Raw genomic sequence first — 25,004 nt, forward strand, 5'->3', positions numbered from 1 at the left:
TATTTAAAAAAATGGTAAATTGTCTATTCATATCAAAAAGTAGTGGGTGTGGTGTGTATCTCAGACCTCTTTAACCTTGTCCTACTGCCATCTGATATGGGGAAAAGACTGCTTGCACATGCAGTTGCTGGCTGTGGCTAATACCCAGTTTTAGGCCTACACTCATTTGAACAGCAGAGTGACAAACACCCATTGGCAGCATGTGACTGATAGCCTACGTCTGATGCCAAGTGGAGACTGAATTTGAAAATGAATTTGTCTAAATAGATTTGTAGCTACTTACAAGCCTATTCCTATGGCACCTGTTGGCAACCGCACGTGTCGTCAATAAGCTTAAAATGATGTTGGCCACACAGGTAATATTGCTGATTAAGTGACATGCTGAAATCATGTTGGATACCTTTTGATTTTTCTGTAACGGGTATGAATGGATGTAGGTGTGGAACAACCTAAGCCTTTCCTCTCTAAGCGTAGCTCCCATGGCGCCATTTTATTGCTACAAAGCCACCACCCGCTGTTTGCATCCCAGTGACTGCCATTCATTTTGGCGCCACTTTGACAGTGAATAACTTTACATCTGAAGCGTTTCAAGACTCTATTTGTCTATTGTTTATTTCTAAAGAAACACGTCAACGTATAAAAGGCTCCATTACATTGTAGCTCACGTTATGGCTCCGTAGCAGACGTATTTGTAAAAGTAGGCTAACAATAGCGTCATAACCCCGCGACTTACCGTCGCATAGTCGACAAATCACCGTATTGCCAAGAGAAGCCCGCAGATAGTTTTGACGTACATCAGTTGTTTAGGTTTAATTACTAACGTTAACTAGCATGTTAGTTAGCAGTAATTAGCCTGTGTCTATATTATCTCCTAACATAGAGCTACGCTTTCCGTCTCTGCTGATTGGGAATGATTGAGATGTGTCTTGGTACACCTACCAGAAAACTTACAACTTTCAGACACGTTGCTTACGTCACATCTACGGCGTCAAACTCAGTTGGAGGCTGCGCAGTAACGCCTAGCCATCACCGGAAAAGTGCTTCTATTTTCCTTCACTGTTTTTTTATTTTTTTATTTTTTTATTTATAAACAAAGAACAGTTACATTTTTCTTCACTGGTCTCCATCCAGAACAACGGGGTCTGTTGGTCCACTTCTTTAACTGTCTATGGGAACAACCACGAGTGCTGATCTCTCTGAAACACGCCCATGACTCTGGAATGATCCACTGTTGGGCTGGTGGGGTTATACACTCCAAAATACTTTATTTTGCAGACAAAGAGCCATGGCACACTATACACGGTAGAAAAACATCTTGGTTATATTTTTAAACATTTTTAAACATTTGTAAATTGTCTATTCATGTTAGAAAGTAGTGGGTGTGGTGTATGTATGGTTTATAAAAAAGACAATACCCCTGCGCATCATCTAATGGTCAAGGTGCACTTTTCTGACACGGAAGCGATTTCCAGCTGTCAAACAGATTTTGGTAAATCAGTTTCAGCTCTCGGTTAAAAAGAAAATAACAGTCGACGTTACTTCAAAATGGATAGTCCACGCTGGTTGCCCCTAGAGTCGAATCCAGAAGTATGTAATGTTGATAATTCTTGAAACTATATTGTTTAATAAGTCATTCATTCAGAAGCATGTGAGGGCTAGCTAGCTAACTTATAGCTAACGTTTGAACAAAAGCTAAAGCCGGTGTGGCTGCTTTGCTAAATCCAAAAGCAATTTATTCATATTTTCATTTGTGTCTTTTTCAGGTCATGACTAAGGTGAGTATTTTCTTCTGATTTAATTCAACACCAGATGGGTCTGAATAATCTGCGGCAAAGCGTCTAGCAGAGGGGACGAGGCCTACCATCAATGCTACAGCCAACCTAACGTTATCATTAAAGAGTTATGAAGTAAAGTTCTAGCTACTGTCTGATAAACATAAGACAGTAACTAGGCTGCGAAGAATTTGGGACAATTATTAACAGAAGTTATTGCTAATAGCACGCTGTAATGGTAAGCACAGTAATATATATTTTATAAAGTGTTTCCCGAGCATCATACATGAAACAAATTTCAGGGTTCGTTACTCTCCGTGCAGCTGTACGTGATATTTTCTCTATCATCCTGACAGTGTAGCTTCTGACCTGAAGTAAAAATGTCTTAAAGAAGAACTTAAAGAAGCCAAAAGCCCTGAGTAGTAACCCAAGACATCAGGTCCACATTTAAACAATGTCAAGAGGTTGAAAACTCCCTGTAAAACAGCTCGTAACCCATATACTTTTTTTGTGACAAGAGTACCATTTTTTTTATATAAATGGGTGACAGCTGTTATTTTCCAAGGATTTCTAACAGAAGTTTAGTATGCTGGCATGCAGTGAATATTTATTGTTACAGACAGACATTAGCCTTTCTGGGGTTGGGTAGGCATCAGTTGTTCTTCATGGTAATCAAGAGCCAGCTACGTACAACCTTACTTTGAGTTAAACTTGTCTGCCAGGTATTGTTAGGTTAACTTTATGTCCTTTGTATGCATACAAATTTACTCTCAGCTTTTGTGTAGTTTGTCAATTGCTTGGGTATGAAACCAACCTGGCAATTTGGAGATGTATATGGATTGGATCCAGAGCTCCTCAGCATGGTACCAAGACCAGTGTGTGCAGTGCTACTTCTCTTCCCAGTGACAGAGAAGGTACATCTTTGGTGTAAAATGTATTAACCACATTGTCATGATCATAATGGATATCTCCACATTATGCATGCAAACAATGTTCAACAGATAGTTCTCTTCTCTCCTACTGGTGTCCAGTATGAGGCATTCAAGCAAGAAGAGGAAGAGAAACTCAAGGGTCAGGAACAGGAGGTCTCTCCTGACGTCTACTTCATCAAGCAAACTATTGGAAACGCCTGTGGAACGATAGGATTAATTCATGCAGTGGCAAACAACCAGGCTCACCTGGACTTTGGTTAGTATTTAGTCTGTTTACATTAGGGCTGGGAGATATACACACACAGTATATAATGGTTTATACAGTCAAAACAATGTAAAAAGTATGTCATATTTTCACTATATAATTTCTTCTATTTTTTATTTTAGATAAGTCTTTGGGCATTTTAGGCCTGTAATGACAGGACAGCTGAATACGTGAAAGGGGAGAGAGAGGGGTTAATGACACACTGCAAAGGGCCCGCTCCTCCAACTAAGCTATCTCGCCCCCTGCTATATAATTTTTAAAAACACAAAATACCTTACAATACAAAAGTCTCCAACAACACATCAGCCTATGTTTTCTAAAGATTTTACTGCATGTTGTCTTTTTTCCTCAGAGCCCGATTCTGCTCTTAAGAAGTTTATTGAGCAAACCTCTAAAATGACCTCAGAGGAAAGGGCCACTTTTCTGGAAAAAGATGAGGTAAGAAAACACTGAAAAAAGAATCTTTACTCGAGAATAGGGTGATGAAGTGTAAGTTATTCTTTTAAGGGTTTGTGCTCATTGTAGGGCTGGGCAATATATTGATATCACGATATGAGACAAGGTATTGTCTTAGATTTTGGATATCGTAATATTGTGATATGACATAAGTGGTGTCTTACTGGTTTTAAAGGCTGCATTACAGTAAAGTGATGTAGTTTTCTGAACTTACCAGACTGTTGTTCTAGCTGTTATATTATTTGCCTTTACCCACATAGTCATTATATCCACATTACAGATGAATATTTATCTAAAATCTAAGTGTGAAGATATTTTGTTAAAGCACCAATTTTCAAACCTAGAATATCTCCTCGATATCGAGGTATTTGGTCAAGCATATCATGAAATCTGATTTTCTCCCTTTTAAATCACCTATATTGTCTGGTACCTCTTAGGCATTTGCACTTTTGTATAACAACTCTGTAGCTGTTATTTGTTTAATATATAATACTGGCCGTGTGTACATCAAAATCTTAAATGTGTAGGAGATTGGCCAAAATTGCAAAAGACAACACCCTTTATAAAAATAAAAATAAAAAAAAAACTACCAGCGACCACTGCATACCCAGCAAATCATTGGCTTTTTTTCCTACTATCTGTTTCAGAGTATACGTGTTACACATGAATCCAGTGCACAGGAGGGACAGACCGAGGTTTGTGTTGCGTTTTAGACTATCCGTGTTGTCTGAGGATGCTTCTGCCAAACCAACACCACTATTTCTGTGTTGAATGTTACGAATGCTTTGACTGAAAAACGCTTTGTTTAATTCTTCTGTGTTTTAGGCCCCAAGTTTAGACGAGAAAGTGAATCTGCATTTTATAGCTTTTGTAAATGTTGCAGGACAGTTATATGAACTAGGTGAGTTAACCACTGTTCTATCAAATGTATGTCTTCTTGTTGATGGTAATTACTTTGATTCCATATTTAGTGGTTGCGGGTTTGAAGCAAACGGAAAACTTGCTCATAAACTCTCTTCGTTTTTTTCCCCCTTTTTTTCCCCTTTTTTTTTTTTCTTTTCTTCATAAAAACCTAGATGGAAGAAAGCCTTTCCCTATTGTTCATGGAAAAACTTCACAAGATACTTTCCTCGAGGTGAGACATCACAGAATAAAACGAATGAAAAATATCTTCCCAAGTTGCATTTCCTGATGTGTTTGATTGCATTGCAGGATGCCGTTGAAGTTTGTAAGGTCTTCATGGCTCGCGACCCTCAGGAGCTTCGTTTCACCATCATTGCCCTTTCTAAAGATGCATACTGAGAAAACTCCCATGTGTCCCCAGAAAACAAAGAAAACATTACTGCCAAACATTCTTAAGTGCTGAATTTATTGGAAAATTGAATTTTATTTTCAAAATACTTGTGGGGGAACTAAAATGCCAGGGATATCCTTCTGAAGTAATGTTCCATTGTGGTTATACATCACTTGTTACTACCTGGATGAAATTCTAAGAGAATCAAAGTGCTAAGGGAAACTCACCTTCTCTATTACTCTTGGTTCAATGATACATATGTATGTTGTGATTTTTGATCATCCGTCTAACTACATGGTCAAATCCAGCTGAAGAAACATGTTTTACAAGGCTTTAATTTCATCAATAGTTTTTGAAAATAACAGGCAAAATGGTGTTGGATTCAGTAATGTTCTGAAAGGTTATCAAAAAAAAAGTCTCCTGTAAGTGAGGCTAACTGAACAAAACAGACTGTACATCTGTGTGGAAGTTGCCTACATTTTTGTAATAAGAATTAAAAATTCTGTCAAATAAAAGGCAAATTTATTAAACATTTCTCCTGTGGTTCTTCTCTGTTATAGCAACATTTTAGTTACACACATTTATCTATTTACCTTTTGTATAAATTAAACTTATGGGTTAGTGTTAGGTGTTTACAACTTGATCAGGCCGAAGAGAATAAGAAAAATATATTTTGGGAAAATGTAATCCTAAGAAATCCAAAGTGTGGAACAGGCTTATAGATTTGAATGCAGCCAGAAGCCTGCTCTAAAAGTTGCTAAAACCACCCAAATCGGACTGAATCTCATTTTCATTAGTATGGCATACATTGGTAGAGTGGCAGACAACTGAAAAATATTCAAAATACCTCCTGTTAGAAGTATGCCTTTTCTTTTTCTCAAAATGTTAAAGAAATGTTTACATATTTGAAGTCTCTTAATACAAAATGTGACCATATGATGATGGTGATTATTTCTTTTGTTCATGGGCCCATACACCTGATGAGTTTCTTTTACATTTTACAGAAAAGGTTGACTTTTGCAAACTGCTCATGATTTCTTTGTTATATTCAGTCAAAGCCAACCGTGTGTGCTCCACCAAAGGTGGACTTCTTCAGAGGCTATTCTTTAGAAAGTTGTGAAAGAAGTACTTGGATCCTTTTAGGAAAAGTAAAAATACTAATATAGAAAATGTACTCCATTAGAACTAAAAGTCCTACTTTCAAAATGTTATCAGCAAAATATCAGTACGCCTAATATCACTTAGGGCCATGGGTTAGTCAATTACCAATTGAAGGCGTTCCATTTTTCACGAAGTGGTTTTCCAGACTGCATTGCACCCTGACCGCCGCCGCGTGGCGTTGCAGGAAAGAGATTTCTTTTAACAAGAGAGCAGAACTCTTTCAAGTAGAGGAGTTTATCCAGGGACGCAAACTTTTTTTTAAAACATTGGGTTAAACAGTTTCTACTCAGCAGCCCTCATTTTTAATACCATTTTGACCTGAGGAACTGTAATGTGAGAATATATTATAGCTGGTTATGATTCAGTGTCAGACTGTACGGGGAGCAGTGAAAACCTTGGATCAAAAATCATCTTAAGAGGTTATAACCTCTTAAGATCACCTGGGAGCCGATCAAAAGACCCGTGGGTGGTCCTCGGACCCCACTTTGGAAACTCTCCTGCCACAGCCTAATGCAGAGCTCTAACTTCATGAGAAGAGAATCCTGTCAGACGGTGTGAGCGCGGATCGGACTTTGACGACTCGTTAGACCGCTGCATAGCTGGCGTAAACAGCACAGAGTGTGAAAAAAAACCCAAAGAAACCAACCACAGGTGTGTCGGATGAAAGAACAGGTAACAGCAAGGTGACGCAAAGGGAATGCATAACTGTTACACCTTGCATTCAATCAAGGATACGCTGTTGGAAATGAACAATAGACTAGGAGGCATTTTTCCTGAATGAGTAGTGTGATTACACGTTCACCTGTGATGCTCTAGATATTGCTCGACGAGTTTTGAGTGAGTGTTATTGTGTCTGCTTGTTTGGACTGGCCCACATTTTATGTCGCTGGACTTTAAATGCGGGCCACGAAGCGAATTGCCCCCCCAGTGCAGCTCGGATAATACGCGTTTGTGATGGAGTGGCGTCAGCAGTCCACTGTCAGCTACGACGAAGCCTACTTGGAGGCGCAGAGATGGATTGAGGTGAGTAGAAACTATCGCAACACCTTTCTTTACAGTAACTGACAAGACTATTGGAAATCATAAGGTGTAATCAAATTGGCAACTGCTTTTGATCGCCATATTGCAACTCAGGAAAGATTTTACCCTCATGTATGATAGTGCGTGGCTACGATGAGACCTGACATCCTATTCAGGTGAAAACAGGAGTTTTACTATCCAATACATACCTGATTTTGTCTCTTGGGTTTCACTCAGCTGCTTACCCCAAAGTTTCAGGTAATACTAGTCTGGACCAACAGATGCATAGAGGCATGTGTATCCCTTGACCTCATGTCTCAGTTAGACTCAAGTCTATTATTTCAGCCAACATAAATCCCATGGTTTTGAACCACTCCAAGCATTATAGCCATTCCCTCTATCTTATCCGTCTCAGAATACAGGTACCGGTACATTGATTTGACCGCATGAATCATTATTGTTTGCTTGCTGCTTCCTTTGTTGGATCTTGCCCATACCTGCTTATCAGTTTGTTTCCCAGGGTTTATTGAGGCTACAGTTTCAAGCATGTACTGAAGTGAGAAAATCACCATAGCAATCAAGAAAAACATCTATTTTACCACACACCTACTCTGACCACAGATCAGCCCAGATTGGAACTGATAAATTGACTGTGTTGGAGGTTTCCAAATTGCTTATGACACTTGCTATAAAATGTAATACTCGTAGTCATACACAGAATATTCATATTGCTATTTCAGATGTCAAAACTAAAAAAAGGGGGAATCACACACTATGGCTCCTGTGATGTCTATGAAAAGTTCTTCACAATATGTAACAGAGTAAAAGTTTCAACATGTGATTCCTTTTGGCAGAAACTGTTATTTTTACGGTCATAATGTAGGCCTACCTATTAATCAAAATGCAAAACAGCTACCAACTCAACAAAAACCGATCCACCAGCACTTTTTATTTCCAAAATGTCAAATTATTTAAAGTTTCCATCCAACCTCCAGCCAGACTCTCATTCCTTCTTTTCTTTTTACAAGCGGATAAAATTATGTTTCCCCATCTTGCAAATTCTCTTCCCAGCAGGGTGGCGTGGAGCTGCTGCATGTCTGTAACTAAACAAATATTGTTCTTATTTCATGAAGGGTGAATCTGAATTCTTCTGATGTGACATCAGTGTCTCTCCCACTTGCACACTGGCCCATTGTGGTGGCTTACCTCGTGGACGGTGGTGGGGGCATGATCTCAGGCAGGGTCAGGGCGATTAGTGTGAGAGAGCAGGAAGCTGAACAAGTTGAATTTGTCAAAGTATCGGCCATGCTACGAATATATTTACAGCGTAGGAATGAGAGGTTTTGCCATAGGGGAAATACAATAGCAATCAGAGACCAAGTTCTGGCACGAGACAAACACTTTTCCCCTCAAAGACCAAGTTTTGTGGTTATTGGATTCTGCCACTGAATGATTAACAAGCTGCTTGGCTACACAGCACTTTAAACAGAGACATGTGTGCGTGGCGAGGTTGGTGGTATTGTTAAAAAATAGAAGAAATGGTCTGGAGCCTGTCACATGGACACATTCCGGCATTAGCTGCCACGGCTGTGATCATAGTCCCCTCAGAGCTGGCCGGCTGTCAGCACCGGGCGCTGTGTCCTACAACCACAGGGCTGAGTAGAATAATAGAAGTCCTTGTTAATTGAATAGAAAAGCTATAAGTGTGAATGTTTCAACAATTGAGAACAAGTGGCAGTGTTTATGCAACCTATAGGTCAGAAGGTCATGCATATGCCCGCCCGTAAACACAGACAAGTTAGTTTGCTTTTTAGCAGTCCAATCAATGCTTATTTAATATATTCCATCTGTTGCAGTGCTTTTTATGGTTTCACTGATGGTTTTAGCAGACATAACTTGTTGTATGAATGCATCACAAGCATAGTGAAGGAGTGTCAGACATGTCATGCTAGTTTTTCTTTTGTTAAGATTCTAATGGGCAATCATTTATTTTCTCAAAGAGCCACTCAGGAAGGTGTTACCCAAAATACTTAGAATACCTCTAAACAGGTTTTAGGTAGGGCTTCACTACAGAAGTTGATTTTCTTTAAGGTCATGTAATAACCCAGGCCATAATCCGTATAGGATTTCAGCTCAAGTTTTGGTGTTACTCCCCTGCGTTTGTGTTTGGCTGGTTGAAAAGGATTGCATTGTGTTTCTCACATACTCTGGAACAAAGCAGCCAATCAAAGGTAACACGATCTAATGGATTGCTTGTAGTATTGTTACTTATGTGGATGTTGCTGTTATATAACACCAACGCAACTCCAAGAATCTTTAAGGTTTTGGTGTATGGTGTTTGGGAAACAATGTAACACAATGCCACATTGGTGATTGACATTGCTTGAATTTATTATTTTCTTTTTCAATCAATCTGCTGAATATATTCTCACAATTGATTGTTTTTGTTCTTAAAAGTTTAGAAATGTGCCCAATTTAATAACCTAGAGCCCATGGTATAGTCTTTAGATTGTTTTGTTTTATCAGCGGTCCAAAACTCAAAGATATTCCATTTGCAATGAAATAAAACAGACAAAAGTAGCAATTCGACATGTTTGAGAAGAAGGAACCAGACAAGGTTTCCTCTTTCCTTGAATATGTATTCTTTTTTCCCCCTCACTTATCTATTTCTAGTAACTTATGGTGGTCATGCAGCCAATACTCATGAACGGCCTTCTGTGACCAATGTTTTAGTCACCTCACTGTAGCGCCCGTTGGGTGTTTTGACTGTTTAGATAAAGAGCAATTAGAAACTAGGACACATCCATTCAGATGTACTCACGTGAAGCAGTACCTCACACAAGAAGCCATTCACTCGCAGTTTCACGCTGATGGAGGTCTATTTTTCTGATATGGTGATGGAGTTGATACTGATTGCTTCTACAGTGGTATATTTTTCTTGAGTCAGAACCCTGAAATATTTGCAGAAGGTCCCAGTTGCCCTCTGATGAGCCATACCCCTGTCCTCTGCAGAAATATTTTGGGAACAATTAGTGGAAGGGGGGGGGGGGCATACACGCAAACCTTGAATACTGGTTTGCCTTCATGAATAAACAATAGCTGTGGTCACAGACCCAGACCAAGAAAAATCCTGTGATCGGTTTTGTTCCAACGAGACACCATTCTTGGTTCACTGCAATAATAATAATAATAATAATAATAATAATAATAATAATAATAAAAATAATAATAATAATTTGAATTTGAACAATTTAACTTTAAGAGCCCGTAATGAATTCTGAATAACACATTCTATCTTTTTAATGTTGGGGGGGGCACATTTAAAAGCACATTCTTAAGAGGAGCAATGGTGTGGTTTTGCAGGAAGGCAAGCTGTTTCTGAAATTTCTGTTCCTGCTTTAACTCTCCCGTGGTAAATCCGAGTAGCAGTATGTTGTTGCAGATTAGAGTTGTCATCCCACATGGCGGGTTCAACAGGAGGGAGAGGGCACAGCAGGCTGGATCTAAGGGGAGTTAATACCTCTAATGATGATGATTGAGAGGAGAAAACTATTCTGTTACAGCCAGCTTAGTGCAAGCTTCAGTGCTAAGGTGGATCCCACCTCCCACACACCAACTAGGACATAATATCTTAATTATCACATTCATTCTGTTTCTTTGTTACTTTGATATTTTTTCTTACACATTTTCTTATCAAACATCTTAAAGGTGCTCTGCCACAGAAAACCGTTTTTATTGCATTTTTTGAAATATGTTTTGTCCATATGTATTTGTGTTATGTCGTGATTGTGAATATGAACTGCTACCTCGCTGTCCGCTCTAGCCACTGAAAAGATTTTTTTTTTTTACGGAGAAATCAGGCCAATCGGTCTGACGTCATGTTGCCTGAGCTCATTACTATTCATGAGCTTGCCCAGTTGCGCTGGGTAAAGGATACTAATAGCCAGGCTCTCATTGGCTAGCGGTTAGCCAGTCAGAGGCATCTTTGAGTCAGCACCAATATAGATAATAGGTAATCTAAGTGATTGTTTTCTTTCCATCTGCATTGTTTGTTTGCATACATGAATACTAGCTGTTGTCCTCACATACAGAACAGCAGGGGGCAGGATTTCACATGTCAACTGTAGCACCTGACTGTTTATACACTGTACTGTGAAGTTTGTTTACTGTGTGTATGTGTGAATATGTTTGCAGCTTTGCTTGTCTGTGTTCCTGTTTATTGTTTTTCCGTGTCTGGTTCTGATTTTATTTTTGTCAATGAAGGAGGAGTAGGCCAAGATCCCATCATGTTTTGTACACGGATTTCCCAACAGTAGCTTGACTGCATTATGCATTATTCATCTATTACAACATGGTCTAATTCTCTTGTCATGATGGGTATGTAAGGCTATCTCAGTTTATCCAGGGTGCGGTCTAAGGTGTAACACAACTTTGTGTGAAATAATCACTCCTGCCCTCCACAAAATGATGGCCTGTGCTTATCTTTGCCAGTAATTGTCCCAGCTCTGGTCCCTTTTCCTTGAAAGGAAAACGGCACATCCGACCAATGTGGTTTGTGAGACCCATTTGACTTGTTTTGCCTTGGGCGTTAAGTGTGTGCTTGTGTGTGTGCGCTTTGGTTAATGGCAAGCTGTCTTATCTCACTGGGTACTTACAGTATAATATGTGTACTACTCTGCCCTGTTGGTAATGTTAATTAAAGAATTTCCATGCAGTCAGTTCCAATGATAATAAAAATTAGTGACTGTTATGAAACTAATTCTGCAACAATGTGTCAGTCCTCCCAGTTTGTTTCTTTTACTGGGATCATTTAGCAGGATATCTCAAAATCTGGTTTAAGAGAAATATGTTGGAGAGGTAACCCATGGGTCAAGTGATTAGTGTTACGGAGCCAAGATGTTTCAGAAAGTTTTCTACTGCATTACAAAGAATATTTGAGCATTCTTTTCTATTTATTCATGAAGTACTGCATTTACTAGAATGCTACATGTATCCATGTCTATACTCAGATAAAAAAAAAAACTATGGACATTTTCTAAAATAATAAACAAAGAGGATTGTGCAGAATTAGTAGAAGTATGCACTCTAATTACTTTCTAAGGTTATGATTTGTGTTGGATTTAGTAGCTTGGGTACTGATTGTTTAAGATGTTGATTGTGGAAACATTCCAGCAAAACAGAACAGGAAGCTTTGCTAAGGTCTGGCCTTTGGCATGCATTTGATTTGCCATAACACGGTTTGACATGAAAACATTAAAAATAAACCAGTGTTGCCGTTTTGAGTAAATACAGATTGCGAATATGAAAGGCTAGAAATTGTGGATGTAAAAAAGCTACAGATGAGGAGGTTGTTTGTTTCTGTGTGTCTACTGTGTATGTGCATGTGTTTAAGTGTGTAAGCTGGACGGCATGTATCCAGTGTGTGTATGTTTTCCTGCATAATGACTCTTGATGTTCCTGCAGTGGTGGTTTGAGATCATGGGAAAGGCATGAGGCTATAACACATCGCTGTGCCCCTCCAGCGCTCCAGATGCTCCCATAGCCTTGCGGCTTGGGCAGCCTGGCTCCAGCACAGTTTTAGCACAGCTCTCTCGTTTACCAGCGGCTTTTAGCATTAATGTGAGAGAAACGGAGCCCCTCCAGAGCCCCTGGGGAATACCTGAAGAACTGTGCTCAACTCTGTCCCACAGACACTGTAGGAACTCTGGAGGAAATACCTCTGACTTCCTCTGCTACTGTTCTCAACATCCTACCTTTCTTCTCCAACCTCCCCGACCCGACACACATACACTTACCCCCGCCTCCTCTCCTCACCCAACCCTTCTCGCTATTTTTCTCACTGTTTTTGTATCCCTGTTTTTCCAGGCAGTAACCAAGAAAACATTTGGGAGCGACGACTTCCGATCGGCGCTGGAGAATGGGGTTCTGTTGTGTGAGTAAGTACTGTGGTGTACCCAGGCACCTCTCTTAAGCCACTCATTCATATGGAAGCCCTCTGTTCTCCTCTAGGTCTGCGCTCCAACGTAAGTGTTACTGATATTTCCCAGTCAGACCCCCTGTCGGGTCACTGTTTGTTTAATCAGCAACATGAAGAGCCAGTGTTTCCAGACAGCACAAAAGAGGTTGTCTTGTGTAGTTATTGGATCTCTTCAGTGTCAGATCTGCTCTCTGTGGTCTTGAGAATATGAAGTGTAATCTATTTCAAGATGAGTTGGGTTGCCTGTTTGACAGATGTTACAGATCTGTGGATGGGCAGAGTGCCATCCTTTACTTTAATGAGAGCTGTGAGAAGCTGTGTAGTGAATGGAAAGCCTCCAGCTGAAACCACATCGGAGAGCCAGGGCACCCTACTTTCTCATTAGCCCGGATGCATCAAGAGTTTTGATGAGTTAGAGGAACAAATTTATTTAGAATTGACTTTTGCATTGATTCACCAACTGCTCTTTTAAGACTTGTGATGTGTGTGTTTTTGTGTGTGTGTGTGTGTGTGTGTGCGCACGCGCACGCATCATGTCCCTTTTATACATGTATATGTGGGCAGCCTTAGTGGATGGACACAGTGATGTGATTTGCACGAATCAGCAGGGAACAGTAATTGCCAGCAGCCCATGCAGAATCTTCCAAACCTCTATTGGCATCGTTTCAAAGAAGAAGCCCATCATTTTGCTGATTTGAGCCTGACTCTACTGTTTGCTCCCCCTCACAACAACAGAGACACTTTCATTCAGGGTGCTGTCCATGTTTTCTCAGCGTGAGGAAGAGGAAGACAGAGATTAAATCGCTTTCACTTAGAAACTCAGCCTCCATTCCCATTGTGTTGTGGTTATCACAACTGCTTGGAAGAGAATGTTTAGTGTGGGTCGCACACATGATTACATCCTACTTAGGTTGCAAAGTGTGCTATCTGATGAAATAATACCGCTTTCTATTGTTTCACCGCTAAATGAGTAACTTAAATTCACATTCCTTTTGCATTCTTTCTCAGCATCTATTGTCAACCTATTCTCAAACCCCCCATCCAATCTACCCCCAGTCTGTGTGTTGAGAGAGCAGAAGATACCATCTACTTCAACCCTTACTTAGTCTCATGTTGAGCTTGCACAACGCTGTTTTTTTCTTAAAAACATGTAATGGGTGAGATTTTTGCACCTTTTTATATGCAGGTATAGATTTTACATGCAACATGTATGACCAAGTTATATACCTAACTGTATAAAAAACAGTTAATATTAGCTTGACCAACTACAACTTTAAATACTCTTTACTTAGTGCATCCATCCATTAATACATGTGAGAATATAGTGAGAATTCTATCTGCAACAATTTTGATAATCAATTAATCAATCAATTGCAGCCCTTTTCTGAGTATGCTGTAGTATAAAGTATGCATTGTGAATGCAAGACCTGCACAACAGAGTATTTTTTACACTGTGGCATTGTTTTGCATTATATGATGAATTTCTACCTTCCCTTTTTAAAACCCTTTGAATAAATGCGTCATCCGTTACTGTTTTTCTGAGCTGATAAGTGGTGATTCCAGGTTTGTTTGGAGTTGTTCCAGTAGAATATTGTGTGTTTTCAGGAGTGTGTTTACGTCACGGTGCAGCACTAACTATTTACTAAACTTAAACCAGGTGGCCACCATTAAACTAAGTCGTAAACACACAACACTGAGACTTTGCAACACTTTTTTCATTCCTTTTTAATTAGACCAGCCTAGCCAATGACCAAGCCCTTTAACTTACCCTCTCCCTTTCCCTAATATTCTCTCTCTCTTTCTTTTGCTCGCAGTCTGATCAACAAGATCAAGCCTGGTATCATCAAGAGGGTTAACAGACTACCCACACCTATTGCTGGACTGGTAAGTCTCTTTTTTTTCAGCTTAAAGGAATATGCCGTGTGTTGAAATAGGGCTTATTACGGTCTCCCCTAGCTGTAGATAATTTATAATTAATTGAATAATTTATATTCTTTATTCATCCCCTATGGGGAAATTACAATTTACACTTGTTGTTATTACACACTACACACAGACCTGAAATACACACATGCTCAGGTCCCTGAGCGGTTGAGGGGGGTTCAGTGCCTTGGTCAAGAGCACTTTGGTAGTGCCCAGAAGGTGAACTGGCATCTCTCCAGCTACCAGTCCACATTCTGTACTTTGGTCCAACTCTGTGTCCATTACTTGAACCAGTGACCCCCCCCTGTTCCCAACCCAACTCTCTACGGACTGAGCTACTGCCACCCCCCTCAATCAGATAGGTGGGCCAACACATTTTTTGTCTCAGTGCATGTATTGTTTTAGTCCGGTGCAACACTGGCAGCGCCACTGCTAGCTTAGCGTAGTGACTGTAATTCTATGTTGCCGGTTAGCATGTAGTGAGTAACAGTGAGCCAAAAAAAACAAAAAACAAAAACTTAATTTGTTCTTGTGGCCTGCATATTCACAACGAGTTCAAATAGCAATGCAGATATTGATCTAGGACTATATTGGGTGGAAGAAGCCTACAGCCGAACCAGTGCTACATAGCACCGAGATATCAAGCAGCAACTCTGTGTCTAATATGGGTCGAACTATCCCGTAAAATAACAATGCATCATGTTTACAGTAATCACTTACTCTGTGGACAGCTGTTTATTGAGTCCATTACTTCTGGATCTTGACTGTCTCAGAAATTATCCTCCTTGTCCTCACAAAATCCGCCATATTTATTGCCATTCACTGTTTACTGTTGGAAAAATAGCCAGCTATTCACGCCGGGTATGTTAACAGAAGTTGGGGTGTTTAAGGTGATGCGTGATCTCTGCGCTGATTTAGCGGTGCTTTGGCTGTGCTTTCACCCAATATAGTCCCAAGTCAATATCTGCCTAGGAAATCGTCTAGTCTTAATCTGCATGGCTATTTGTACTCTTGTGAATATGCAGTCCACAAGAAGTTATTAGGTTGTTGTTGTTGTTGTTGTTTTTGTTGGCTCATTTTTACTCAACATGCTAACCGGATTCCATTCACCACGCTAATTTAACTAGTGGCTGCCGGTGTTGCACCGTACTAAAACAATGCATGCACTGAGACAAAAAATGCGTTGCCATCTATTTACAGCTAGGGGAGACCGTGATGAGCCCTATTTCAACAAAGGTGGCATATTCCTTTAAATGTAGAACATAGGACATTGCATGTACATTTTGTTATAAGTAAAAAATACCTTAAAGGTTCCATGGCACGAAAATGTCACTTTATGAGGATTTTTAACATTAATATGAGTTCCCCCAGCCTGCCTTTGGTCCCCCAGTGAATAGAAATGGCGATAGGTGTAAACCGAGCCCTGGGTATCCTGCTCGGCCTTTGAGAAAATTAAAGCTTACATAGAACTTTGCTCCTTATGAGGCCATAAGGGGCAAGGTTACCTCCTCCTTTCTCTGCTTTGCCCACCCAGAGAATTTTCCACCCATGAGAGAGAGACATCATGACTTTCAAACGAGCAAAGGGGCAGTTGGTCAAGGCCCACCCCCACCTCCACCTTGCCCCCCCCTCTTTCCTCCTCAAAAGCTACAGACTCAGAAATGGCACATACTAAGGAAAGTTCATTGTGGGACTGGCTCTAGTGGCTGTAATTCTGCACCAAGGCTGAATTTTGGGAAATAGATTTCAAATATGGTATTAAGGGACCATTAAGGTCTATATAAAAGCATCCAAAGAGCACCATGTCATGGGACCTTTGACGCATACTACTAGTTTTTCGTTTACACAGCTTTGGGTCCTGTTATTATTGTTGTAAACATGTCTGTTGTGTTGAGTATGTGTTAAGATGTGAGGAAGCACGCGAGGTGCAGCAGCAGAAGTCGAGCCAACTGGTGACGGGTCTGAGACATGGCTGCCAATGAGAGAGAGGTGTTTGCCTCAGTGACTTGTCGCTCCTCATAACCATCCACACTAATAAGTTCAGTGAACGTGGAGCTGCTTGAAAGGCCACTAGCCGCATTTGAGTGCACCCTAAATATGTTGTCTGCCATGCTTGAGGCTGCGTTCAATCAAAGTCATTTAAGACAAAAAGTCTTTGTACTGGTATATAATTAGGTTTTTGATTGAGTGATGGGAGGGGAGGTCAGAAGGTGGCAGAGTTTGGTTTACGTAATAACCTGTTATTGAATCAGTGTGTCTCAACTTCTTCACCTTTTTAGGCCTGGCAATGTCTTCAAATTGAAGCAGCTTGTGGCAGAGGCCTTCTGGGCCACAGTGGCTCCGTTGTTTTGGGAGTGTCTGCATGCAAGTGCTCGGGAAGTAGAGGTTTGAAAACCCTACCTTAAACCCATCCCTCACAAAGCTCTCTCTTGTGGGAGTAATTGAGTCCAGCTGTCTAGGGGAGTTATGGAGAACCCCAACCTTAACCCAGCCAGTCTGAGTGTATGTCGGTGGGCTGAGTAACACTCAACATGTTTGGCAAGACAATGACAAGTTTGCAGAAGAAGAAACAGACTGGCATTCATGCTAGATGTAAACAGTAAACATGGTATTTGCTGTACCAAACACTGTTCCATCATATCTGTGTTATGCCATAAATCAAATGTCCTGTCAGTTTGTTTTGGACCCTTAGCAATTTAACTGGCTGGGCACCTGCTGAGGTAATGAGGTAAATTATCTTCTCCATCAGTAGCGCTGGTGTGGTATTTCCGAGACTTGGACACAAACCTGAAACCACCTGATCATAAATTCTCCGGCAAATGTGAAAGCTCTTGGTTGGCCAGCGGCTATCAGTTACTGCCAACCACATGGAGAAAAGTGGGGAGCTCTCCAAACAAACATTACTTACTCTCACTCTGCTGTGAGAATAGCAGTCAAGTAGTGTGCTAAGATTGACCTTTATCTCTCATCTCTATAAATACTCACATGTCTGTTCTTTAAGTGATGGAATTAACTGTTTGAAATGTTCAAATTGGATTTTAGCTGTGATCTTTAAAATTGTGAAATAATTTAAGCATTAAATGTATGTCTCAACATAGTAAAGATTTTTGCATAGGGTTTGTCTTCATCTATGCTATTCTTCTCCCCTGAATGTTGTCAGAGAAGAAGAAACTGGTAAAATAATGCTTTTCTAGTATGCCTAACTCTCAAAATGTTGCATTGCATGTGGAAGAAGGGCAAAGAACAAGAGTAATGTTGGTGGTGCCTTTAAAACAATGTAGATACAGTATCACTTAAATCTGTGCGGAATGCAAAGGTCTTTGCAAACATACCTTATTGACACTAAAATATGAACATTTCGTGTCATAGTTGTCCTTTTAGTCTTGCTATCTGAAAGATTTTAGGACTCAAATTGTTAACTTACCAGGCCTCAGCGCTGGTGGAATAAAAAGCCCAGGGAGGGAAAAAAGGGGAAAAACGGAAATCTCTGGTTTTTCGGAATATTTAGCTACATTGGCTTCAAACCCGGGCCTATTCTTTGGCTTCACTTTTGTCCAAGGGAATGTTTCCCATGTCAGCACACTTCTCTGCCTGTTGCCAATCAATCAGTGAATTGTGGGTTTGGGTCAAAGCACCCTGGTTCGGTCCCCGTTCAGCTTTCACCAGTGCTGGGCAGGAAGCCGACAAGTTGTGTGGTGGGTCTGCCAGTTACGTGAGCGGGGGCCCGGATTTGAGGCCCACTGGTCTGAATCCAGAGGGAGGGAGTTAAAGATGACTGCATCAGCCTCTGCCCAACGTAAATACGCTGTAATTGACATGGTTCTGGATGTTCCCGCATACACCAACTCCTTGGTGAGTTGAGGTTAAAGTGGGAGGAGATAAACAGACAGTCTCATGACCCTGAGTGTGTCTTTACTCATCTAAATGCCTCTATAATCATACAATGACAATGACAGGCATTTGACCATGTTTTGTTACTGTATTTGTGTGTATGGGTGCATGCTATGACTGGATTTGACTGTTGGGAAAGGAGGGTATTTTATAGGGTCTGTTTCAGGAGACGCAGCATTTCAAGTATACTTGGTTTATTGTCACAGGACTGAATGTGTAGCCTGATATTTTAACCATAGCTTTGCTTGGTGTTTGAAGGATTACCAAGGGTCAGTTGAGGGTAATTGTAGAGTATGCCCATTTTAGACAAAGAGTACAGTGGAAGAAATAGAGTGACCACAATGTGACCAGTATGGACTGAGATCCTTTTTTTTTTGTCTTACCAAATCAGACACCTTATGAGTCATATCTTTCCGCCTCTTAGTGTGAAATGCTTAATTCAAGGTACTCAAGTCGGCATGAGAGGATTAAAGGCTGCTGGATGGTTTCAGCATATTTAGCAGGATTATGTGCAGGCACAAGTCAGCATAACATTCCTTCATCATTATCTCTGCAGGTTCTGGGACTGGTTGTCTGGGTGGGGGGGAGGGCTTTTATTGTGTTCATAATGCTCTTTGAGGTTAAACGACATTCATACCTACGTAAGTGATATCATTTTTTTTAATATAGGCCATGATTGCATTAAGGTGAGTTTTTGTAATACCAGGGCCTAATGTCCTTTGTGAGATTTTCATTTACATGGCCACAATAATGCTTAGTTGCCTTTTATGGCCTGCGTTCTTTCAGAGAATGGAAATAGTTGCTTAGTTTGTCCACTAAAGAGGACTGTCAAGTTTCTTATTACCTCTGCCAAGGAGGTTATGTTTTCATTTAGTGTTTGTCCATTTGTTAGTATGTTTGTTTGGTTGTTTGTTTTGTCTGTCAAACTTGGTGGAAGGGTACAGCATGGGCCAAGGAGGAACCCACTCAGTTTTGGAGCAAATCTAAATCACGGGGCAGATACAGAAATGATCTTTCACTTTCGTTCACATAGCGGGATGATGATATACTTTGTTATTTCTGACTGTACATGCTGTACACATTGAATAACACCTTTAAATTGTAAGTGTCACTAATAAACGTACATGTAAACTATGTTACACAGACAAGTGAGAGAGATAAAAGTATGTGTGAGATAAAGCAAAACCCATGTAATTAAGTCAGTTACTCAATCCTATTCTGTATAAATCTGGAAAATTACATTATCATGTACTGTATATATTACTAAGACAAAGTGAAAGAAGGGAAGAACTCTTCTGTGTAATAATGAATAAACAGGGGCCCTAGCAACTGTATAAAGAATTGGGGGGGTTTGATCCTTGGCCTGTACGTGCCCACAGTGACCTGTAGGGCCCGTCAAAGTGCCATTCAAGGAGCTGTTAGTATGGGATTTCTGCACAGAGAGGTCAGCCCTGTCCTACCATTTGCTAATAAGCATGTTTGCCATTTAAATATAGAACTAGCTACCCCTTAATTATTTCAGCCCATGTTGAGGCCATGTGTCGTTACATAAAAACCTTCTTAAGCAGATCTGTCCCAACGGGAAGTGCAGATTTACAAACAAGACTCTTGGAAATACAACTGGAAAAAGTCAAAACCCCGGAAAGAAATTGTGTTGTCAAGGTTGAAGATTACTTTGAAACACATGAGATGTGTGTATATTTATAGATTTTGTTTAAATTGTTATTATTTTTCCTATTGTGCATTAAACTTCCATATCTGTGCAAATCATGTGCACACATATAAACTCTATGCAATATGAAATGATTGGCATAGTGTTGGACACTCCCATGTCCTCTTGAGTTGCTTCAGGAAAAATATTTCTTTAGTTTCTGTCACCCGACATGTTTCATAGCAACGAAATGTCTCCAAAATACTCCACCGCCCCACAGATTCCACAGGTATTCTCGAGTAAAGGGCATGGCAAAGAGGGGAGGGGACAGTTTCAGGGTGTGAAGAGAAGGAGACTGCAGTAGGTATTTTGCTCCTGTGTGTGTCAGTCTTGCACTCGCATGGCCGGTTGGGTGGGACATGTGCAAAGCTCTGATGTCATACTTCCTCGTTTGGGTTTTGTCCCCATCCTAACCCAGCCCACAGGTAGCTTTGTTCTGTCAGTCAGCTCCTGTCACGCAGCCTCTCCCCCCTTGCATGTGTGTTTGTGTGTTCTTCCCTGGATCACTTCTCATTTGCTACACACATGCTCCTCCCCGTCCCTCTCTGTTCTCTGCTGATATGAACTTTGGAAGCAATGAGTTGCAAGTTGTGTCCCTGCCAGAAAATTCTTGAGTGATTATTCTTTGCCTCTGCCTCTGAAGGTTGACAACCCTCAACCCCTGCTTTGTTCTTTGTCCAGGACAACCTTAACGTCTTCCTCAAGGCCTGCGGGAAGCTCGGACTAAAGGAAGCACAGCTCTTTCACCCAGGAGATCTTCAGGACTTATCCACAAGAGTTACAGTCAAGTAAGTTCTGATTTTGTGAGCGTTGTAATATATTAATAGTACTGTAACATTTTGGTACCTGTCCTTGCCATTCACAGAGTTTAAGTCCTCCTGTAAGCTGAATCCAAGTCATGTTTCTTCCTTGATTGAACTAATTCTCACCTTCTATTTATGGTCCCATTGAAGACAAAAGTATATGTGACATTTAAATGTAGCTTTCATGCTATACTGTATTCAGAGTATGTGTCTCCTCATGTGAGGGACAATTTGAGCTGCATTTAAAATGGTCTTCTTTCTGTGTGTGTGTGTGTGTGTGTGTGTGTGTGTGTGTGTGTGTGTGTGTGTGTGTGTGTGTGTGTGTGTGTGTGTGTGTGTGTGTGTGTGTGTGTGTTGGCAAGCACTTACTTAAGCACAGCTCTATGTATTTCTTTAAAATATGACAATTGACTCAAAAGACTCAAAAAAGCATGTGCTCTCCAACATGTTTGATCTAATTGATTTCTTTCTTGGTGCAGGTCTAGAAAATCAATTGCAAAATATTAGTAATTGAAATAAATTACAGACTATACATTTTAAAGCATTGTTTTTTGAGTGTGTGAACAGAAAGAAGTTCACATTAGTTGGAGCATGAGTTAGCGAGTGGAACAAAACATGTCAAGATACTACTCCAGTGTTTGTAGTTGTTTTGTTTATGACAGTTGCTCTACTGTCAGTTGCGTGCCGGCCAGAGATGTATGCAGTATGTTGAACAACCTGTTCAGTTTTTACACAGGTGTGCCCTCGAGAGGGAGTGAGGTAAGTCAGAGCTCCGAGCACAATCCATCCACTGTGACACAACACCGCTGTGCAAGCACAAGGAAAGGTGCTTTAGCAGCAATACATGCAGGTTGCTAAACTCAAAGTAGATAGGCACCTAATAACAAATACATCACTGTAGGTGTCAAAATAATACAAGATGATGTCATGAAGTTGTGAGCTTTTTCAAAATGCTGCATACCAGTGGTGCTCCAGTTTCCTTCTGCAACTCTATGTCACTTAGTTGTGCAATTAAAGTCAGTTTGGATTTTCCTTTTAGTATGTTGCCACAACATCTAGGAACATTTTTCCCATGATCCACCCACTCATTTATTCTTCAGTAACATTGACAATGGTGTCAAAACCACAGCCATTGCACAAACACTCAAGGCAGATGCACTGTACGTTGGAATATGAACTCTAAATAAACAAATCTGCCCGCCTCTTATCAAGACACACCCTTTACCCACAGCAGAGGATATGCTGCCCTTAGATACAGCAATATGATTCACTAAATGTCTCATTCAGTGTCGTAAATTTAGAGACAATTGTTTTATGGACCTGTGCTTTATCAGACGTTTCTCTTGCATATCCTTTTCCCATGAAATTTGAGGTAAATAACTTTTGTTCTTAAATGACACAACAACTTCAAACAGTTTTTGCATGAAGTCCTTTTGGTGTCCCAGTCCCACTGTTCTGTTGGAGCTGAGTGTACTGTAGCTCAGCCACCATGTCTGACTGTGTAGGGGGGTTTGGTCATAGGGGGGACTCACTTTCTATTTTTAAGACCTTGGGGTCACTTTGACAAGCAGGATTGTTTGGAATGGTAACAGGACTCAGAAGAAGAGCTTTTAATAGTGTATGGTCTCCTCCCAGAACATTCCCCCTTTGCGTGTGGTCTTTACAGTACACCGGTGTGTTTGTGAAAGTTTGAATGACGTTTGCAGTTGAGGTTGTGGTTTTGTCCTTGTATCATCCAATATGTGAGTCTGTTCATTCAAAGGAAATGACAGACATTGTTATTTGTGTCTTTGATTTCTGCTGCAGCACATTGTTGCACACTGTCACCTGAAACATGCTCAACAGTTGTAGGTTCTCAGTTTTTTAGATGAACCTGCAGCTGCTCTGTCTGTTCCAGCTGAGTGTTTATTTAGTCACAATGAACTGTACAAAGGGAATCTCTTCTTCAAATAGATTTCTCAGTCAATTTTGTTCTTAAATGCAGCATCATTTTATCCCTAACTACAACTCACACTGAGAGAGATGGCACAACATAGGGAAATAATCCCAAACAAGGATGCAGTCGAGCAACCAATGGTTTTATTTCACTGTTGCTTATCAGAGCCTATGTTGCAAATGAGCCCCAGAGAGCAAAGCACAGAGAGAGAGAGAAAGTTGTCCCTATCAGCTGTCTTTGCCCCTGGTGTGTGTCCAACCTTCACTCCCTTTAACCCAGTCTGACAGGTGCTTTGCTCAGCTTCCCTGTTCTCTGTTTCAGCAGCAATAAGGTTTACAGTTATCCTGTTGGGGCTGTAAGTTTCATTTCACCCAATATTTTTTTTTCTCCAGGAAACCCCTTCACTGATACATAAAGCAATCAGCTGCCTTTTATTTACTTCTCTTTACTATCTTTTTATACAATTTTCAGTTTATTTAATTTTATATGTTTTCATATCAAAAAGTTATAGTTACACACAGAGTGAAACTTTAACTTTTGTGTGCGTTAGGTTCCCCATAGTTTTGTATTTGCACTAGAGCTGCAAAGATAGATTATTAATCAAAGTCGAGCAACAGATTTTTAAAAACTGAACTATATTGATGATTGATTAATCGTTTCAGTCATTTAACAAGTAAAATAGCCTAACATTATGAAACATGATGGAGGATTTGTTGCTTTCCTCTCTTTTGATCCATTGATACTTTTAGTTATTAGTATATACATATACACTACCGGTCAAAAGTTTGGGGTCACTTCGAAATTTCCATTGCACTTCATTATAGACAGAATACCAGCTGAGATCAGTTGCATTGTTTTTTTTAACCAGCGCATCAGTTTTCATATTACATTATGTGCTTACATAATTGCAAAAGGGTTCTCCAATGTTTTCTCAGTTAGTTTTTTTTAAATGATATCAGATTAGTAAACAAAATGGGCCTCTGGAACATTGGATGAATGGTTGCTGATAATGGGTAATGTAGATATTGCATTAAAGATCAGCCCCCCCACTCAGATCAGCTGCTATTCTGTCTAACATTGAGTGGAATGGAAATTTGTAAATGGCCCCATACTTTTGACCGATAGTGTATATACTTTATATATACTGTGTATTTATCTTTTTTCTTCTTTTTTTTTTAATTATTCAACACTAGTTCAGTGGAAAAGAAACTTGTCAATCACTTCAGATTGATTGGTCTTATTGAACTCCATGAGAAATGCTAAATTTCACACATTGATATTTTGTGCTTGAACTCTAGTTATTAATTAGGCCAGTATGTTTCTTTTTGCATGAAGCTGTTGTCAGATATTGACTAAGCAAGGTGTGCTGAGAACACAGTTTAATTCATGCTGGTCTGTGTTGCCACGGCAGCCATAAAAGATTGGTCTATTTTGACCTTTGAGCTTTGCAGTTGTTGTAGTATTGGCTTTATCACTACCTGGGGTGCATGTTCACATAATGTTCACACTGTTGTTAAACCTGCTTTCTGACAAAGACGTTTAGTAGCTACAAAGACAATCAATATAAAAATGTGTCATATATGTAACATATACATATAACATGACAAACTGTTGTCATAGAGGAACAGACTGATAAGAGACTGTGTGCTGTTGAGTGATGTGTTCTGGAGGACGTCATAGACGTGTCGTTGAACTATAACCAAGTGCACACACCCAGAGGTGTAATACTGACCGGACTGAATCTGATTCATTGGAGGATATGATTCACTGGCTACTTTAGAACAACTCTGACGGCTTCTAACAGCTGCTCAAGAAATGAGGGCCGTGGGCATTAGAGTGCTTCACATGGATCATGGCATCTTA

General features: G+C 40.2%; 2 protein-coding genes and 1 long non-coding RNA gene across 20 annotated transcripts in view; 2 read left to right on the top strand and 1 right to left on the bottom strand.

The window, feature by feature from the left end:
• Window positions 1-1,421: 1,421 nt before the first annotated feature.
• uchl3 (ubiquitin carboxyl-terminal esterase L3 (ubiquitin thiolesterase)) lies at window positions 1,422-5,249 on the top strand. The gene is made up of 9 exons (XM_032530172.1): window positions 1,422-1,587; window positions 1,764-1,775; window positions 2,558-2,686; window positions 2,804-2,960; window positions 3,322-3,407; window positions 4,073-4,120; window positions 4,251-4,326; window positions 4,502-4,560; window positions 4,638-5,249. Exons 1-9 carry the CDS (start codon window positions 1,546-1,548, stop codon window positions 4,725-4,727), a joined length of 699 nt encoding a protein of 232 aa, XP_032386063.1. The 5' UTR covers window positions 1,422-1,545; the 3' UTR covers window positions 4,728-5,249.
• LOC116698310 (uncharacterized) lies at window positions 4,811-5,606 on the bottom strand. The gene is made up of 2 exons (XR_004334181.1): window positions 5,567-5,606; window positions 4,811-4,931 (listed from the first exon to the last, which is right to left on the bottom strand). It is a non-coding gene; the product is annotated as an uncharacterized LOC116698310 (long non-coding RNA).
• Window positions 5,607-6,324: 718 nt separating this feature from the next.
• The window catches only part of lmo7a (LIM domain 7a), a 48,915-nt gene continuing 30,235 nt past the window's right edge, over window positions 6,325-25,004 (top strand). For 9 of the 18 annotated variants that reach the window (XM_032530152.1, XM_032530156.1, XM_032530170.1 and 6 more), the window contains exons 1-4: window positions 6,328-6,903; window positions 12,766-12,836; window positions 14,692-14,761; window positions 21,084-21,190. In XM_032530152.1, the coding sequence (XP_032386043.1) occupies window positions 6,835-6,903; window positions 12,766-12,836; window positions 14,692-14,761; window positions 21,084-21,190 (317 nt within the window). In that variant the 5' untranslated portion in view covers window positions 6,328-6,834. Of the gene's footprint in view, window positions 6,904-12,765; window positions 12,837-14,691; window positions 14,762-21,083; window positions 21,191-25,004 lie in introns of all 18 variants that reach the window. The other 9 variants (XM_032530157.1, XM_032530155.1, XM_032530161.1 and 6 more) reach the window with 6 other exon arrangements.

This window comes from Etheostoma spectabile, chromosome 11, assembly GCF_008692095.1.
Source record: "Etheostoma spectabile isolate EspeVRDwgs_2016 chromosome 11, UIUC_Espe_1.0, whole genome shotgun sequence".
Taxonomy (NCBI): Eukaryota; Metazoa; Chordata; class Actinopteri; order Perciformes; family Percidae; genus Etheostoma; species Etheostoma spectabile.